This window comes from Amaranthus tricolor, chromosome 3 (assembly GCF_026212465.1).
Source record: "Amaranthus tricolor cultivar Red isolate AtriRed21 chromosome 3, ASM2621246v1, whole genome shotgun sequence".
Lineage (NCBI taxonomy): Eukaryota > Viridiplantae > Streptophyta > Magnoliopsida > Caryophyllales > Amaranthaceae > Amaranthus > Amaranthus tricolor.
This window is the reverse complement of record NC_080049.1, coordinates 30,393,795-30,414,122: the sequence shown is the minus strand read 5'-3', so window position 1 is coordinate 30,414,122 and position 20,328 is coordinate 30,393,795. Positions and strand designations below refer to the sequence as shown.

The 20,328-nt window shown below is 34.0% G+C and overlaps 2 protein-coding genes across 2 annotated transcripts; one reads left to right on the top strand and one right to left on the bottom strand.

The window, feature by feature from the left end:
* Positions 1-213: 213 nt before the first annotated feature.
* LOC130809253 (MACPF domain-containing protein At4g24290-like) lies at positions 214-11,062 on the bottom strand. The gene is made up of 7 exons (XM_057674941.1): positions 10,464-11,062; positions 8,288-8,526; positions 5,518-5,719; positions 4,202-4,270; positions 3,923-4,109; positions 1,827-1,993; positions 214-1,352 (listed from the first exon to the last, which is right to left on the bottom strand). The coding sequence occupies exons 1-7, from the start codon at positions 10,722-10,724 to the stop codon at positions 675-677; spliced, it is 1,803 nt and encodes a 600-aa protein (XP_057530924.1). The 5' UTR covers positions 10,725-11,062; the 3' UTR covers positions 214-674.
* A 5,101-nt stretch (positions 11,063-16,163) lies between these two features.
* Positions 16,164-20,188, top strand: LOC130808339 (stromal 70 kDa heat shock-related protein, chloroplastic-like). The gene is made up of 8 exons (XM_057673818.1): positions 16,164-16,879; positions 17,101-17,353; positions 17,800-17,879; positions 18,011-18,153; positions 18,266-18,364; positions 18,528-18,717; positions 19,032-19,430; positions 19,515-20,188. Exons 1-8 carry the CDS (start codon positions 16,319-16,321, stop codon positions 19,914-19,916), a joined length of 2,127 nt encoding a protein of 708 aa, XP_057529801.1. The 5' UTR covers positions 16,164-16,318; the 3' UTR covers positions 19,917-20,188.
* Positions 20,189-20,328: the final 140 nt, after the last annotated feature.

Here is a 20,328-nt window from a genome sequence, read left to right as displayed (position 1 = left end):
GTAAGTAGACATTATTCTTAATGTAAAAAAAATCATATTAGCTTTAAATTGTTATTTGTCTTGGCCTAAAGTATGTTTTAACACGACTTAAAATCAATTTAATTCATACTTTTTTTCAGGTAAAACAAAAAAAAGTATAAGTCAAAAGTTAACTGAAAATCAATCAAAATGAGATTTTCCAAAAAAGAACTTCAAAGCCTTATTTGGTGTGGATTGATAAGAGAATTGATCTTACTCAAGAATTTTAAGTTTTCAATAAAATCATTCTTCCCGTATGTACAAATGCAAGAAGGCTACTTGAAGGGCAAACATCCGGCCTTTTCCTTTCCCTTCTTATAAATGAGATTCTCAAATCATTAATACAATGAAATTAATTTTGTTTTGTTCGTTCTTCTGGTGAAGAACAAGGGGGGGGGGGGGGGGTCAGAGGGGGTAAAACCTGAAGGTCCGCGCACAACCACCACAAGAATCGGCTGCCTACTCAAATATTCGATCATCCTTGGTTCTGAATTCTGATGCAATGTTTCTTCTACATATGGGTGATTTGCACCGAAAATAATACATACACGATCACAATGTCCCATCCCACCTCTCCACGATAAATTTCCCTTCCAATGACATCCTTATAGAACTATCTCAGACTTTCCCGAGACAAGAAACTAATGTGTGTAAACTTATTCCGACTCATCCTCGTCAGGTAAAATAGGAGTTAGTAACGAATATTTAACACGGATAGAAATTTTACCCTTTTCAACCACGAGTTTTGCACCAGAAACAACCCAATAACCGGGGGTGTCCTGCGGTCCTCTTGTCATTTCAGTAGTATCGACAATCTTCAGCAGCTTGGGCGCTTGCACAGGGACTGGAGGACCACCTGGATAAACTGCGGAATTGATGTTCACATCAGCAGGATGTGGTGCAGGTTTTGCCACTGCTGTGAAGCGCTGGCTGATTAATGTTGATATGAGACCCGACTTGCGTGCCAAACCAGGCGATCCATCCCACTCTGGATATTTTACTAGTGTAGCTCCACGAACTGCGTAAAATCGAAGTCCAAGAAAAAGTACCTTTTTGAAACCATAATCCCCAACTTGCAACTGGGCCCCAGTTACAATTGATACATCATCAGACTCAACTGGAGCTGTGCACACATGAGAAAAGTTCTTCCATCCAACTTTCTCATAAAATCTCCTGTCACAGTGATTTTGCTGAAAATTTCCATTGGGATCATCTGTAAGTTGAAAAACCTTTGGAAGAGATGACAAGTGTTGCACGTGGATGGCCAGGCGATTGCTTTTCCTACCTTCTAGATAAAGTCGCAGGCCAGTCACAGGCCTCTTACCGACATCAACCTGCACCCAAATTAATCAATACAAATTACAACCATGGGAAGTAGTTTAAAATCGTAAAAATTTGGCATTACAGTTTATAGCCTACAAGGTGAAAAGTATAATGTGTAATGAAAACAAAAGACTGTCAATGAAAACAACTATTGAAGCATCCCAGCAAAAGATTGTTTTAAAAATAGAAAATATATTATAATAATATGCATCCTCCAAAATCCCTAAAATGATTTCAATTAGTTGTAGGATTTTCATGTTCCATAGTATTGATGACTCCAACTAGGAAATCACACTTCCATAAGCAAATGTTGGCTATACCACCAAGAAGAAATGCTTGCCATTGTTTTGTAAATTCGCCTCAAGTTGATTTATCCAGCAGTTTAAAAGCTGGAAGCAACATGATTTATCAAGCAGTTTAAAGAGCTGAAAGGAAAATCACCCGCTTCCATACCACACAAAAGTCGGATATAAGTGTAAAAGTACCGGAGTAGTGTTGACATATAGCTTTGGACCCATGATACTGAATTGCAGAGAAGCGTAGTTTTGTTGGCTGCGCTGAGGGCCAAGAGGAAGTTCACAAAACACAGGAGCCCATTGTCTTGGCAACTGAAACTCTAGAAACAGATGAAGCTCTTCTAGTGGTGGTTTGTCTGTGAACATGAACCAACAAGCAAAAGATAGTGATTAACAATTCCACAAGCACCTGAAGAAATGTTGAGCAATGTTTTGATTAATAGGTAATCACACGGGTTAGGCAGGTTAATTGTGGCTTCATTGGCTGCTTCTCTTATTATTATTATTATTATCTCCCCTTCCTATTTTGTTAATGGAAAAATCTCTCCAAAAGGGACTTTTTTTGCTTATTATTATCTCCCCTTCCATTCCCTTTCCTCCCTTCCCCATCTCTTCCTTTCCTTTCCTTTCCCTCCTAAATTGTTATCCAAACAAAATGCTAATGTCATTTCTCTGTCTGCAATAGATAAGAGTTTTGAAATATCTTTGTAAATTGCAACAAGCTAGATTTTACACCCATAACATTGGACTTATTGGGAAGTTATCATTCATTGCATCAAAAAACTCATTCTAGATCCATAAGCAAATTACAAAGCTCAATTCCTCAATATATCCATTAGGGAATGACCACCTTCAATAATTACTCCTATAAAGGAATCCAAATACTAATTAAAAACAAACATTCCATAACTCTCAATTCCAGTGTCATCAAGTGACTCCTACATAGACAGAGTTTAAAAAGGGTCACATGTATACAACCTTAACCTAGTAATAACGATGTTGTCTCAAGTTGACCTTAAATAATAACAAAGAAAGACCAGCATTGAAGAAAAATCAGTGCCTTTATTAATCTTTATATGCTCGCAGTTCATTAAGAAAATACAAGAAGTCTTCTCCCAAATGATATGGCAGGGCTAACTTTTCTTATTGGAGGCAGTCCTCCCATTTTGGTAGGGCCAGAGAGTAGGGGATGATACAATGACAATTCACCAATGTCTGATGTGGAGTCCAGGACTAAAATCCCAAGTCCAAATTTGCAGAATCAATAAATCTACCCTAAATTTAAGCCACCGCCTGAATCTTCAGTTTTTTGAAATTAAATTTCCAAGAAATACCTTAAATTTCTTCCTGCTTTCCTTTTTTTAAGTGAATATGCTCTATATTCATATTTGTTAATGTTCCTAATGATACTAATATCATCTAGCAATTTACCAACTTTAGTCTTGACAGCTCGTAAATGTTTGTGTTGATACTAGACGGCTGGAACTTTAATGAAGTTTGGTTCATACGTATGCAACACAGTGGGAAAATGTGATTTCACTCGTGCTTGTGTTAGTGGTCACGATGATGTGGTAATAGGGGTGACAAGATTGTTTGCCAAAAATATTGGACGTAACCATGATATATCTTTGGACACCAAATACACATTTTCTTTACTTATATGATGCAATTATTATTTGTTTGGTACCTATGAGAACATTAAATAGGCCAATGCAATTCAAAGGGCCTTTGTTTTTGCACTATGGTATGTAAGATCAAAACCTCAAAAATTTAGCTCAATATGAGAGCTACGTTAAATGAACTCAAGTAGAAGGATCAAGTGACTCGTTCATAGGTAGGGTTTGAATGGATTGAATATACGCAACCTTACCCTTACAATAACAAAAATGTTGTTTCCTTATTGACTCTTGATTACAAACATCATCAGTTTCAAATAAATGGAAAACACAAATGATTCAATGAGTCGTTTTACTATCTTCCATTATAATATGAATCCAATTAACTATATAACTATGATGCTGTCCTAGTGTTTGGACTTGAGTACAGGGATATGGAATATTTTCACAAATGATAAGAGTAGAAATTTTGAGAAGATAAATTTTGGAAGAATTGGAATACAATAATTTTGGGGAAAGGTGAGGATGTCAAAACCCAATATTGAGGGAAAACAATAAGTGGGTTAGCAAACAAACTGGTACTTGATCTCAAAATTTTTGCCTCCCTTGTCTATTTTTGACATATCAACCAATAGAGTTTAAGAAAAAGGATCAGCAGCTACAACTTACAGCGAAGATAAAGATTTATTGCGTGGCTTAAAAAACCACTCCCAGGAACACCATTCAACAGAGACGTGATTGGGATGAAGGTCATGGAAATTACATCAGGTTCAGATTGTACAGTTTGTAACCACTCATGATGAGAAAGATTCCTGGTATCACTTCCGCCTCTCCTCTTACAAATGGTAACAATATCCTGAAACGGAGGGTAAGTTGCGAGGCCAAGATAAATAACAAACCCATTTGAATGATGAATAACCAAAGAGGAATATCATATTATTTTAATACCTCCTTGTGTGAATATGAACAAGAAGGACTCAAATCTGCAAATCTCAGACGCTGTTCTCGAGCATCAACCTACAAAACAAGAGCAATGGATTAGAATATTTTCTTGAAAGACAAAAAAACACAGCCTTACCAAATGATAATTATGCATATAGAAATATGCAGAGACATTGACTGTTCACCCCCACTCATAGTGCGAAATGCGGTAACGGTCGCACTAACACGGTAATGGGGGTGATGCGGTTATTGTACCACCATATATCGGCCAAGACCATGAATTATCCTTTGAACCAGCCTAAAACACGGTTTTTTAACACCTTTACGTTGCGGGTAATACCTTTTCGGTAAATTTGAAAACCTTTACGATGAAACCGATATGATACGATGCGGCCTTGATTTTGCACTATGCCCCCACTTACTCCAACTTCCGAAAGGAAAGAGAGAAGTTGGAACCAATTGTATCCAAATTACAATATGCTCATTTAAAACCTATATGAAAATTTCATGATCACCAACAGACTTAGACTTAACTACCAGTTGAAATTCGCAATACGACTGTCCTGTTTAGGATGTTTCAACTGACAGTTCCAAATGATTGAAATTAAATAACTTAATGCAAACAGCTCCATTTAGATATGTTGTTGTCTGAAAATTTACTAGTTGGCCAGATACATTCGGCCTGTGGTGATCACTGACCAGTGACGATCCTGTATACGTGACTTATAAATGGAGAAAAAAGCAACATTATTTGACTTTTGAATTGCAAAGAGGCAGTAACAAACTGTACCACAGTTTATTGTTGTTTCACATTCCAAGAACATAATCACAGTCTATCGAAAGTGGGAAGATTAATTTCCAACTAAAACTGCAACATGAAATCGCAGACCGTTCTCCAATCAATGATACACATCCATTGCAAATGATCTAGTACTTCGGCCAGGCTTTTAATTGACCAGCTTATAGCTGAATGCCAATAAATCACCTTTACTAAAGTTGAACACTATCCTCCTCTGAAAATGATGAATAGGTAAAGTATCCTGGACATTGTTTCTTTTTATTTGTCAGCTATTATAAATACTACAGTTAGAAGAGTAACACCCTAACTGGGTTTTAAGTGTTCAACTCCAATTCACCAAGTACCATAAGAATCCAATATTTTGTAATGTCATAATTCAAACACTAATAAACTAGTAACCTCCTTGGACATCCAGGAGCAAGTAGAGTGCCTATATAAGTTCAGTATTTCACAATTCTCCTAAAAAAAGAAAAAGCATCCAAAAGAGTTGACTATCAAGACATTGAATGGAAGAAAAGAAAACCTTTCCATCCTGATAAATATGTCCGGAGTTAATCTCATACTGCCCATTTGCTTCTGAAAACCTCTTGTCAGCTATCTCCTTCAATTTTTTCTGTACTTCAGCAGGCTGAAGGGATGATGAATGCTGCTGCTTTACAAAAACAACATCCTTCCCTCCCATCTTTACCCCAACAATAATGTGAGTACCAAATTTTTCAATGAACCTAAAGATGATCAAGAAACATAAGTCAAAAGCTGACAATAGTAAAGGCAAGCATCTCAAGGAGACTATATACTTCAGTAATCACATAATCAAGTCTTTCATGGCTCATTGACAACTTTTCCTAGTTAAACTTTTGAACCAAGGGTCTCCTGGCCGCAACTTCCTTATCTCCTTCAAGGGTATCGTTCCGTCTTCCATCCTTCCTCAAACCTGATCATAACTTATATGAGCGGATTATATTGGGTAGACTGTTTGATAATGATGATGATAATGACCCCCTTCAACCATTGCCGCAAAGAACAAGAGACAAATATACTGATATACAATGACTCCAAGAATAGCAATTGGAATTCAAAACCCGATGTATGTAAATTGTGTCTCATCATACATGAGAGCCCACTAGTTTCAAAAAGAGAATGGAGAGCAAAATCAAATGAAAAGTAAGATAATGGGAGCAAAGTAAAACTTTACATTAGCAAAGAAGAGCGATCCAAACGCAAAAAGGGGGATGTTAATAAAGCAAAGAAAAAAGAAAAAACAGAAGCAACAGATCTTCATTTATCAGTCACTCCACATTTTTCCTCAAATCAAACTAACACCATTCTATGCAAGAATTGACTCATTTTTTCTTTCTCCTCTCCTGATGCATGTGGACAACCAACAGCAGATTTAGGCTTTCTTTGTGTGAATGAAAAGAATAGGGGTTGGCAAGGTCAACAAACTAGAAAGCAAAAACCAGCAATCTAAGTGGTTTGTTTGCCCCATGATTTGGGGCAAGATATCTGGGTCTAGAGATAATTATGCCTCCAACCCAATTTTTTTAAAGAAAATATCACATTTCCAAAAGTAGCCTTCATAAGAGAAGGCCTTGACAAAATAAATCCACGGCAACTGCAAATTACAGCAGCTACTATAAATAAATGAGCATCTCCCTACAAGACATCATAAGCAGAAAAGGGAATAACTAGCTGTATGAGAAAGATTGTATATTTTTATTATCATAGTTAAACAATCAACACTTACATGATCAAATACATTTACGTAAAATGATCTCAACAGCTCACTGAAACTTCAAAATGAAAATCATGATTACATATCGTAATATGTGAAGTTTGAAGATGCAGTTCAAAATTGGATTTTGTAACTTTGGGATAGTTCAGTATGTTTATTAATTTTCAGTTAAAAGATTTCAATGTGATACATATAGTAAAAAGAATTGAAATACTTGTGTAAACTTCTCTTTTGAGGAGAGAGTCTTGATTTCTTACAATGTAAATGTTATACAACATTCCAATTCCAATTCTTACTTTGGACTTGAAGCCCAGTTTTTAGACTAAAAAAAACCCAAGTGTCATTCCCTTGCAACAGAAAAAGCTGAGAAGAAAAGAGGCTTAAATAAATAGAAAAAGGAAGTTAAAAGTAAAGAAAACAAAGGCACTAGATGAGAAATGGGTATCATGTGACTTTCTTCACTATTGTCATAGAACCAATGAAAACAAGACTACAGAAAAGATTTCCGTCGAAATGCTTAGATTTACCTTCTTAACAAAAGCCAAGATAAGGTAAATTTCATGTTTTATTGACAAATCTAGGGTTGACATCGCAAACCCTAGATCAAAAAAGTAAAAATTGTACCGTCTTTCTTCTTCCTCCAATAACAGAGTCTTACGTAACCCTTTTCAAAATTTGGCAACAAGTCAATTCCGGGGATTAATAATGCTCATTCAAGGACTAAAGTTTAAATAATTTTAGTTTAGTCCTAACAGGTTATTATTGTTCCCTCAAATTCCAGAAGCTAATTAAATTAAGTTCAGTAGTTTTCAAGAGAAGACAAAGTCCATGATTGGAAGGGGCAATGGATAGGGATTTCTTGATATCATTGAGATATACATTTTGACATAATGGGGTAGATAAAAGAGAATCAAATAGAGTGACTTGAACATTTTCAACACCTAGATTTGAAGAATAGGTCCAGAAGATGGGGAGTTAGACTTTGGAACAATTTACATACTCTTGTTAGAAAAGCTCAAGTACACAAAAAAATCAATGAAATGGGTAAAACCAGTGTTACTCCTTTCACTATTTGCTTAATACTTCGCTTGGCCTCTAGCCATCTTCACTACTCTTTAGGTCCCTAGTCCCTACAGAAAGCAATGTTGCATGGAAGGGGAGTTTTAAAGACGCAGAAACAGCTTAATCATTTTCACCTCCTACAAAGGTCAAGCACGTCATGATTCCACAAAGAGCAACAATCATCTTTATCAAGCAAACACTAAGTGAAGGAATAAGAAAAAGGATATTGGCTTTACAGGAAGCTAATATGGTGTCACCCTCACTTTTATAAACTTAAGGACTTCCAGGAGCAGATAAAGCATTTCTTGAGTCATAATTCATAAACAATCATGAGTAATGGAATACGCTTAAAAGATATCTAGAATATCAGTAAAAAGCATTTTCACATTAGTGACAACTAAACCTCATCCTACAAGCACAGTATCATGTCCTCATTGGTTACATCTTCATAGTAGATTTAAAGAGGAGAAAGCTAAATAACAGAGTTCAAATGTACCTCGCCAATGCAGCAGGCTCCCATGATGACGGAACAGCGTGTTTGACATAGTCACGCAATACAAGTTGACTTTTTTCTAAAGCAACAGTATACAGAGTGATGAAAACCCCATCGAAGGCCAAAGTTTTTGTGTAGGCTGCATCCTTTTGCCAACATCCAGAAAACTCGAACATAGTATTGAAGTGACCGGATGGTATTTTACCAGTTAATGATATCTCGTGGTTGAAATGTTCTGACATCTGAAAAGAGAACCCCAGAAGAATAAGAATCTACGCATGAAAGGAATATATTACTTACGACACTCTCTAGACATAGGAACAAGAACAATTCAAATAATTGTTCTCACTACACAAACTATTGTGCACTGTTTGTTTTTATGTTCAATGTTTCCTCGATTATTGCTATTCCAAGTACAATTTATCAATTGTCTTGAAGGGATAAAAATTCCAATTGATAATGAGTGTTCTTAATTCTTATACTCAATCCACCCTCTCTAAGTATTACATCTATATCTATACTATTAAATGCATGTGCACGCCCTAGGTTGTTGAATTAGTTTCATTTACTTTTTGATCATTGTAAATAGATGTGGGAAGATGAGATTCCTCATGTTAAGATGATTAAGTGGAGATACCATAAGGATATAATTTGAAAAGACATAAATAAAGGGCTTGGAGTTGTGAATATGAAAAACAAAATCGCCTAAGGTGGTTTGATCAAGTTCAACGAAGACAAAAAAAATGTGCCAATTAAAAGAGGAAAACATTAAAATTTTGAAGAGGTGGGTAGATGGTGCCTTCAATAAAAGGAGTAAAGAATGATATGAAGGATTGGGAATTACATTAGCATAAGACAATAGATAGGGACGTATGGAGGATTATATGTCAATGGTCATTGGAATTCATTGACTTAGTTGTATATTAGTATTCGATTGGGTTAAATAAAGTGAAGTCTTTGTAAGTGACAATTTTCTACATTGATTTATTTGGTTCATATAACCGACTTTAGTATGAAGACTTGGGCAATGTTAGCATCGTTGTGGGATTGTGGCATCATTTCAAAAACAAGTTTCATAAAATATCATCTTTTGTATTTTACCCCTTCCTTAATTCTTATCACCCTGCATTGTACTCTCATAAACTGATAGAAACAAACAAATCTTTTGGCATGGTTAACATCTTCACAATGTTCACTCACATACATCAATGTCCACATTGACATGATGAAATGAACTCGAAAAGAAAACCTATAATCTACCAATACAAGAAGCAAGTGAAAAACAAGTTGAAAATGAAGAATGAAGAATATGACATAATATATGCGGTGAATATTATGTAACCAAAGTGCACATTATGCGGTTTATAATATAATTTATTATTCAGTAATCTATATAGAGACTAGAAAAGTAGAAACATTAGAAGGGAGATGTCAAAACATCTATTTTGAGTCTTATAACTCATGTAGAAAATTACAAACCCCTCGAAAGCTTTTATGTTTTAAGCAATCTATATAAACCTAACATTTTTTCTATCTACGTTCAACTATTTATCTCTTTAGTTTCCTCCTTTCTCATCTTTGTAACAATGGCAGCCCATTCCAATTTAAAATTTGTATTGAGTAGAAGCCTCTCTAAAGCTTGTAACCATTTTTCAATTATTAAACTCATTAATAGCATTGGATTCACATTTCACATGTAATCAAAGTCCTCAGAATTAGCAAATCCCTTCGATCTTAAGCAGAGACATTAACATTTTTTCTTGGATTGGCACACAAAACATGCATTTACCAATTACCCTCTGAAAGTTTGGCAAGAACATAACCCAAAATTCAACATTGCATTCAAATAACAATGATGTTAGCCACATTGCACAGTAAAACCACTGATGATAACAAGGGGAATCTGGGCCCAGCCGTGCTCAGTCATGGCTCTATGACTCTGTCATTAGATTAAAAAAATCCTATTATTATTGAATGTAATTCTATAACACATGATATAAGAATGCATTCCGCTCATCCTCTGAAACAATAGTAATATAGTATCCTGAATTCAGTCACTAATTATTGATAGGCAGCTCGACAACTTTCAAAAGGAAACGGCTGAACAAGCAAGAAATTTTTTTAGAAAAAAAAGAAGTATGAAATCCTAATTCTATTAATTACAGAAGAGGTTACAAACCTGTTGAAAAGACAGGACGTCCGACCTAAATCTGGTTCGTTCACCTTTATCGCATTTTATGGAAGTGGGTACATTAGGAATCGTAATTCCAGAACGTAAAGCAATTTCTTGACAATGATCTTCATCAATTTCAATCAAATTCGAATGCTCAGAATCACCTTTACAAAATTTAAGTCTAAGATCCGCTGATATATCATAGCCACGACCAATTGATTGTATCGCCACTTGAGCTGCTTTAGCAGCTGATAATTTCAGTGCCATTTACAAAGATTTAATCCAGCATTACATAAAACCCTCAAGCTTCAATAATTTTAAAACTAACTACAAACACAGTAACCAATTAAAATTGATTTACAAATTCTGTTTCCGACGAGTTGAGAGGTTTGAAGGTATGAATTGCGAAACCCTAAGCTCGGAAATTCAGAAAATAAAGCTCAGATCCTGAAAATGGAAGAAGATGAGGAAAAAGAAGAAACCCTAAACATGGTAAACTCAAGAGTCTGAGAGAGCAGCCAACAAGAGGAAGGGGAAGAAGGCGCTGCAAATTGGTGATGTCTATGAGACTTCGCTTTTTTGTATTTTTGGAAAAGGGTGGAAAAGATTAGTCAAATCTTGGATTGGTCAAATTTTGAGTAATGTTAATATACTTACTTTCTCCGTCCAAATTTACTTGCAATAAACGTTTATTTTTTCACGGAATCTAATGCACTAATTTAATTTTTAATATCTCTAATTGTGAATAGTAAAAAATTTAAAAAATTTAATATAAATAATCTATGCAATGAGACGAATCAAACAAGATTTTACTTGACTATATTTTAACCTATAGATTAAAAACTAATCAAAAATTAAGAATGATGAATGAATAGTCTCATTTTTGTCGATGTTACAACTAATTTGAAACGGATGAAGTATTACAATTATCGAAAAAATCCTAAGAATAATAAAATAAATTTCAAAAATCAATAAATATATATATTTCGGTCAACAACAAATCTTGTATGAAACCGTCACACTATTAAATGAGTTCACATAATTAGCTATCTCTAACTAATTAATTAAAGATTGTATGTCATGAGCTCATCATGATAACGTTATAAGGGATCACTTTAAGATTTTTCTTTAAGGTTATATTTTGTCAAATTAAGATTGTAATTTATCACTTTAAAATTATAAATAATTACTTAGAGCCAGTAACTATATAACTTAATAGAAATTGTCTTATTGTAAGATCGTCTCGTTTGACAATTTATCTTCAATAAAAGTATAACACAAGTTCTTAACATTAGAGTATTTGGATAGCAAATTAGAAAACAAAGGAAAAGAAGAGAAGAGAAGAAAAGGAAGGGAGAGAAAGGGAATGGAAGGGGAGGGAAAGAGATTAAATACACTAAATAGAAATTCGTGTGCCAGACGTTTTTCGTACATGAGCTAAATAGCCGAACTAATACAATTATTATTATATGAACTCTTTGTTCAGATGTCGTCTCACTGAGAGTCGGACTCTCACAGGAGTAATTCAAAACTAAATTGTTTATATATATCAGAAGAAAAGGGAGGGAAAATAAAGTAATTCTTATTTTTCTTCCAAAACTTTTCCCTTATTGAGAGATTTGGCTGTTAACAAAATGAAGGGAGTTATTCCCTCCGACTCTTCCCTCCAAATCATTTTCCTCCCCTTTTGTTATTCAAATAAGGAAAACACCTTCCTTTTAAATCTTTTCCTTACTTTCCCCTCTATTATCCTCCATTGAAACAAGGCCTACGGTCTCATGGGTGAGACCACCTTTATTGGACTAGCTGACACATGTATATTTATTGTGTTAAAATGTTCATTTGTAATTTTAAAGTGAGCAATTAGATAAATATGCTAATTATATAAACATATCTAATGTTTAGACGGTCTCATACAAGATGATGGATTGTTTTGACCTAATTTTTCAAATCATTATAAAATCACATATATATAGACTCAAATTTATTTTAAGGTTGCCAAAAATTAAAAGTCATTTTCAAATGCACACTATTACAAAATTTGATCCATCAATTGTAAATCACAAAATTTAACTTAATATTTAAAGGCCGCTATAATTTATTTTTCAACTATATATCCTATCCATTCTTTATATTCAGATATAATTTATTTTCCAACTATATATTCTATCCCTTCTTTATATTCAGACATAATTTTCTTTATTTAGATGGTTTTAAAAAGAAAAAAAAATGTTGAATGTCTCAAATAAAGATTTTTTAGCAAATGGGTTTATTCTTGTATCAAAGTGTATATAAATAAATATAATATAAATATAAACATATAAAAAGTTTTCACACATATCCTCATTTAGTCATTAATTTTAGAATAAATTTCCAATGAAATATTTTCAAAATTTACTCATAGGAGAAAATTATTAATAAAATATTCATTCTTGATTAATGAAAATATAACATTTTCTTAATCATAATATTTGAATAAATTACAAAATATTTGCATCCATGGTAGAAAAAATCAAATTCTTTTGCAGCCATGGAGGGAAAATTTTATGTGATTCCAACCTCAATTATATTGGCGGTGAGACTCGCTTTGTTGTTATTCCACGTTCAATAACTTTGTTACGTTTCTCTTTTGTACAATACTCATATACTTCTTCCCTTCTCAAATACTTGTTACCTAATAATTTTTGACACTATTTTTCGTTTAAGTTTATTTTATATATTAAGGATAATGTATAAGAAAAAATACAGTCAAATGAAATATTGTTTAAATCGTCTAATCGTGTGCTTTTATAATATCAAGTTTTTATAATTTTAAAATGTGCATAGTTTGATATATAAACAATCAAATAACACGTTGGATTGCATAAAAAGTCAAATGTAGCAAGTATAGTGGAACGGAGGAAGCATTTTTATATGTTCTTTGAAATTTACATCATAAAAATTAAATATGTGAAATCTTTTTGAATTACAAATCAAAAGGATATAGGAAACATATCTCTCAACTCAAATTACATGTTTAATTTTTATGAAAAAATGTCAAAAAATAATTTAATCTTTCACTCGTTACGAATAATTTCACCTTTGAATTATTAATTTAACCTTCATTATATATTTGCTAATATATAAGCTCCCAGCATTCCCGATCATCTGAATCACCACAACTCAATCCCTCGCATCGGTTATAATAGTAGCAAATACATATTAGAGATGAGATTATCAGAAAATAATCAATAAGTGAAATTATGCATAGCGAATGAGTAAAACATATGATGGATTATTTTTGACAATTTTCCCTATTTTTTATCATAGAATGTTACAAAATTTCTCTATATCTCTATTATTATTGATTTAGTGCAATTTGAACAATTTGTTTTGTTAGAGTGTATATATATCATGAAACTTCAACTATTAACTTAAGATTTTAGTTGGGTTGGTTTATTAATTATAATCACGTTGGCTTTGATACCATGTCAATGAACTAACTCTATTCAAAATAGGTGTGGCTCAAAGATATGTTATCAACTAAAACAGGATTCTAAGATGGAGTACTATTTTCTATACTATTTAATGTTTAAAATTAACATGATTAAATTTCATTGATGACTATAAAGATTGATCATTGATATTTATGTGTATTGAAAGTGAAATTTCATTTTGAGCAAAGCAATCTAAGCAAATTGGTTTGAAATAATGTAAATTAAAATTTTGAGGTTGTAAAATATTGCTCGATCTTTATCTAAATGAAATATGAAATATAGAAAATTCTAAATGTAATTAGAATCGTAACGTAAGGAAATAGAACATTCAAATCAAACCATTAAATTAAGATTTTATTTAGTTTGATATACGGTTTAGGCCAAACAACTAAATGTGTTCATGCAACTTCTTTATTTCTTTGGTCTTGAATTTTTTTTTTAACTTGAGCTTTAATATTTCATAAAAGTCATCATAATTAATAACTTTGTTAAATGCTTACTATTTATATGAAACCAAAGCTTGAGCAAAATATTTTGAAAAAATTGAAAATCAAATCTTGTCTAAGTTAGAGTAAGTATCATATTTACTAAATAAGGTTCTGTGATTGAATTTCACGTAGTTTTTCCCTTCATTCATTTCTATTATCTAAAAAAATGTTCCAAAAAACAAAATAGGAGTATTATTGTCTTTGTACATTTATTAAGGAATATTTTGACTTTTCATTTTTTCAATAAAAACCCAATATGTTCATAATATTATTTGTTATAATTAAAGTCAACTAACCCTAAGAATTCTATATTGCAATGGTGTTATTGTTAACTCATGTGCTTTTTAAAAAAATAAATAAGTTATTTGAAGGAGAATATGTTCTCAAACACCAAATAGGCAAGGTAGTTTATTTACAAGCAATTACAAGCATTCAACAACTATGAATAATGACTATCACCAACATAACTATCATGGTTATCAATCCCAAAAAATTTTGCAACTTGATCATATACAATTACAAGATTATTACATGAATTTATCTCCACACCCTTTGATAGCTAATAGACAATACTGTAATGAGAGTAATCAATTTGACAAAGTAAATAACATTTCAAGAAACACAAATGATAATCCCTCGTAATCAATTTAGTTGTCACATTTCCTTATTTGACAAAGTTATTTTAATTGTCATATTTCTATTTTTGTCAATCTTTTTTACTTAAATATCCTTAGTTCACACACGTAATTACGAATATACCCCATATACCTTACGTACCCAACTACCCTTCACTACTTACCCTACACTATTTACCCTTTTTAATGAACCCACACCATTCTTAATAACCGTACCCAAGTAAATGGGACAACTAATATACAAATATGATATAAGAAAATGAGATTGTAAATAATGTATATAAATTATCATGTGACGACTTTATGTTATTTGTATTTCTTTACTATAAATAATCAATTTCATTAATAAAAAGGTTCTTTTTGTTGTAACTTACTATATACAGTGATAATTCTTTGAATAATTTAAATTCAAAACATTGCTTATGTGGGAGTGCTTGCTTGTTATTGTTGTTGTTGTTCACGATCATTGTCGGTCATGAGTCGAGTATCTCGTACAGTATAAGGAGAATAGGTAGCAAAAACGGTTTCAAATGAATGTGCGCAATAAATTGTCTAAACATAAAAAATATTACACAAATTTTCAAATGAAATGGTTTCACAAGGAGCACATTTATATTTTGGTCTTATGGTGAGACGATCTTATACAAGACTAGTTGGCTGAAAATTTCATGGGTTGTGGTTTGGTCTGGTGCATGAAATTTCAAAATCAAAGTGAAAAAATCGAAAAAAATCTAGTAAAATTTTTTAGAAATTAATATTAATAAAATTAGCAAGTCTTGTATGTGACCGTCTCATCGTGAGACAAACCCATACAAACAACAAAAATTCTTTATATTATAAGAAAAAATTTAAACCACATCTAATCTGTATTTTAATTTTTTTATCAAATTAGAATTTGGTTAATCATATTAAGCCGTCTTACAAGAGACCATCTTAACAAAGAATTTACTAGTAATTTTTACTAAACACCTCCTTAATATCAATCAATGGGTCAGATCAACTAAAATTGTTTGTCAAACAAATTCGTAAACAAAAATTTGATTAAAAAATTGTGTTTTTTCTTTCAAAAAATGTGCAAACGAATTTTCTAGAACTTACCTAGTTGCCACCCGTTTTCCCCCTTTCCTTCTTTTAATGCTCTCTCGTCTCTTATCCTTTCCCTTCACTCCTTTGCGCACCAATCTATCGTCTCTCGCTCACCATTCCGCAAACCCTAATACCCTCTCTCTCCATCCTCCATTGAAGCAAAGCTCAATCTAAAAATGGCGTTTTCAGCGACTCAAATCCATGTTTTGGGCACCACTCCCTTTACATCCTTCACTACAAAACCCTCCTCTTCAAGGCCAAATTCAGTTTTCTTGGGCCAGAAGATTAACTCTAGTACAGCCTTTTTAGGCACCCCTAATTCGGGCTTTTTGAGACTTAGGAAAAGTCGCCGGAGTGGCGTTGTAGGTCCGGTGAGGATTGTGAACGAGAAAGTGGTAGGAATTGATTTAGGAACCACGAATTCAGCAGTTGCCGCCATGGAAGGAGGGAAGCCTACTATAGTAACCAACGCAGAAGGACAGCGAACGACGCCATCTGTGGTGGCGTATACTAAGACCGGGGAGAGACTGGTTGGGCAGATTGCGAAGCGTCAAGCAGTGGTGAACCCTGAGAATACTTTCTTCTCAGTGAAGAGATTTATTGGTAGGAAAATGTCGGAGGTTGACGAGGAGTCTAAGCAGGTTAGCTACAGAGTTGTCAGGGATGATAATGGTAATGTTAAACTTGAATGCCCTGCTATTGGAAAGCAATTTGCTGCTGAAGAAATCTCTGCTCAGGTAATTAATGCTCGTTGAAGGGGTCTTTTTTGGTTGTTTTAGCAATTCATTTCAGAGTATTGATGATTTGTTGGGTTTATAATTTTACTCCTATTATGTTGATTATTTAGTATTTTGTCTATTATATTGAAGTGCTATGCTAAATTTTTGGTAGTTTGAATTTCGGGTGATTTAATTACCTGTTGAGCTTTGTTTGAATTGGGTTTCTATTGATGTTGTAGGTATTAAGAAAGCTTGTAGATGATGCATCAAAATTTCTGAATGATAAAGTAACGAAGGCAGTGGTTACAGTACCTGCTTACTTTAATGATTCTCAAAGGACAGCAACAAAGGATGCAGGCCGTATTGCTGGGCTGGAAGTACTTAGAATCATCAATGAGCCGACTGCTGCTTCTTTGGCTTATGGTTTTGAGAAGAAGAGTAATGAGACTATTTTGGTGTTCGACCTTGGTGGTGGTACTTTTGATGTTTCTGGTACTACCTTTCACCTTTTTATTGTTAGTTTGCTTGTAATTAGGTGGTACATTTGATGTTTCAAGTAGCTTGGAAGTAAGATCATTGAAATTAATGGAGAACTCATGTGTATGAGCACTCGTAGGTGTCCTAATCTTTTGCGATTAAGACTTTGGCCTGATTCTAAGTAGTTTGGATTTCGGAAGTCATTTTAGAATAATTGAGATCATCCTGATGCAATTCCTGTCCCAAAGACCTCTAGAGACTAGAATAGTCTAATTGCAAATTTAGCATAAATGTTGATTTGACAGTTTTATCCATTTAAGCGCAAACCGAAAAGCTTTGGTTGTTATGATATATGATTTGTATTATGGTTAGATTAACTTTCCTAAGTTTTTAAATCACTAAATTAACGTTTCTCGTTTCTTGTTGCTTAATGAAATGGGAATTTTGTTAATCTGTTGCAGTCCTTGAGGTTGGAGATGGAGTCTTTGAAGTACTTTCAACATCTGGAGATACTCATTTGGGTGGTGATGATTTCGACAAGGTTTGTAGACTTGATAGAATAGTTGTGACTTCTTTAGCGATTCTTTAATTTGGCATATAAAACTACTTTGAGCTTTATTTTTTTACCAAATATCGTTCTGTTTTAATGAATGGGATTTTGTTTATGAACAGAAAATTGTTGATTGGCTAGCTGCAAACTTCAAACGAGATGAAGGTATTGACCTATTGAAGGACAAGCAAGCACTACAGAGATTAACTGAGACAGCCGAGAAAGCTAAGATGGAGTTGTCATCACTGACTCAGACCGGAATTAGGTGCGTTTGGACTTGAAGTGTATTTTATTGTGCTTCTTTATATTTTTTCCCTTGGTTGCAGTCTTTTGAAATATTCAAACTCACAACTGACTATGGTTTGTACTATTTTTAGCTTGCCATTTATTACCGCTACTGCTGATGGACCTAAACACATTGAGACCACCTTGACAAGGGCAAAATTTGAGGAATTGTGTTCAGATCTTCTAGACAGGTACCAAATGTTTCTTTAATTTGCGGTTTCTAAATGAGCTAAATAACTTATGCTGTTACTTTTCGCTGTGATTTATTTGCCTGCCGCATTGCATAGTTCATTGAATATATCTGGTTGCTCCATGAAGATCATGTATTAAATCTGCTACTACTGTTGTTTTCAGGTTGAAAACACCAGTTGAGAACTCTTTGAGAGATGCCAAACTCTCCTTTAGTGATTTAGATGAAGTGATTCTTGTTGGAGGTTCCACACGTATCCCAGCTGTTCAAGAGTTGGTCAAGAAGTTGACCGGAAAGGACCCTAATGTCACTGTGAATCCCGATGAAGTTGTTGCTCTTGGGGCTGCAGTACAGGTATAATAACATATTATCTATCTTTATTCATAGTTGCTTCTAATTATTTCGTTTGATATGTGGAAAGATTACTGAATGACATTTAAGAACAACCGTATAATTTTGTGATTGTAGTCTTTTGTGATCATCAATATCAATAAGAAAAATTTTGAATCTAATGCCAGTCAACTCCTTGTAATTCATGGCCAAATATTCCTTCATGTGTGATATGCTTGTGATTCATGGCTTACTTTGGGAGGTCCTCTAATGTCTCTAGTGGAAGCTTTTAATGGAAATTGTATCATAATAGACTAACACATTCTAATATTATGTAGGCTGGTGTCCTCGCTGGAGATGTGAGCGACATTGTGCTTTTGGATGTGACACCCTTATCACTGGGTCTTGAAACCCTTGGTGGTGTGATGACCAAGATCATCCCCAGAAACACAACCTTGCCCACATCCAAGTCAGAAGTCTTCTCGACTGCTGCAGATGGACAGACTAGTGTTGAGATTAATGTTCTTCAAGGAGAACGAGAGTTCGTAAGGGATAACAAATCCCTTGGTAGCTTCCGTTTGGATGGTATTCCACCAGCTCCTCGAGGTGTTCCTCAAATTGAAGTCAAATTTGACATCGATGCCAATGGAATTCTCTCCGTTGCTGCCGTTGACAAGGGAACAGGAAAGAAGCAAGACATCACAATTACCGGTGCTAGTACGCTACCTAGTGACGAGGTAAGATTCTAAGTAGGGATTTTGTTATACTTTACAATGAAACCTTTTAAGTAATGACACTTAAAGTGCGGCTGGTGAATTTAGGTCGAGAAAATGGTTAGCGAGGCCGAGAAATTTGCAAAGGAGGACAAGGAAAAGAGAGACGCAATCGACACAAAGAACCAGGCAGATTCTGTTGTATACCAAACGGAGAAGCAATTGAAGGAACTTGGAGACAAAGTTCCAGCCCCCGTGAAAGAAAAAGTGGAAGCTAAACTGGGAGAGCTCAAAGACGCCATTTCCGGAGGTGAAACTCAAACCATAAAAGATGCCATGGCTGCCCTAAACCAGGAAGTAATGCAACTCGGCCAATCCCTATACAACCAGCCTGGTGCAGAAGGTGCACCAGGGCCAGCTCCTGGAGGCGAGTCTGGCCCCTCAGCTGATTCAACTAGCAAGGGACCTGACGGAGATGTCATTGATGCCGACTTCACTGACAGCAAGTGAAGTGAAAGGTTGAATATGCTAAATGCAGAGATGTGCTAAATGGATGTGTATACGATTTTTTTAGGCAGGGTATTCTCATGTTTATTTCGTGCTCTACGAGAAGATGTTAGGAAAATTTAGATGGCAAGGCACCATATCGATTTTGTCGTAATTTTTTTGCATATTTTGAAAGCTTATAGAATCTGGATTATTGTTTATGTAATCAGAATATGAGATCCATAATGGATAATAATTAGAAGTGTCAAGTAGTTGATGATTTTCTTTCTGATTGCCGGCATTGTGTCGCTAATTTTATTGGTTATATTCTACACACGACGACAAATGATGATGACCGTGGCTTTAATGTTCAGTTGGTTATACCAAGTATGATGAAAATTTGCTTTATTTTCATTTTTGAAAAGGATTTATTTTT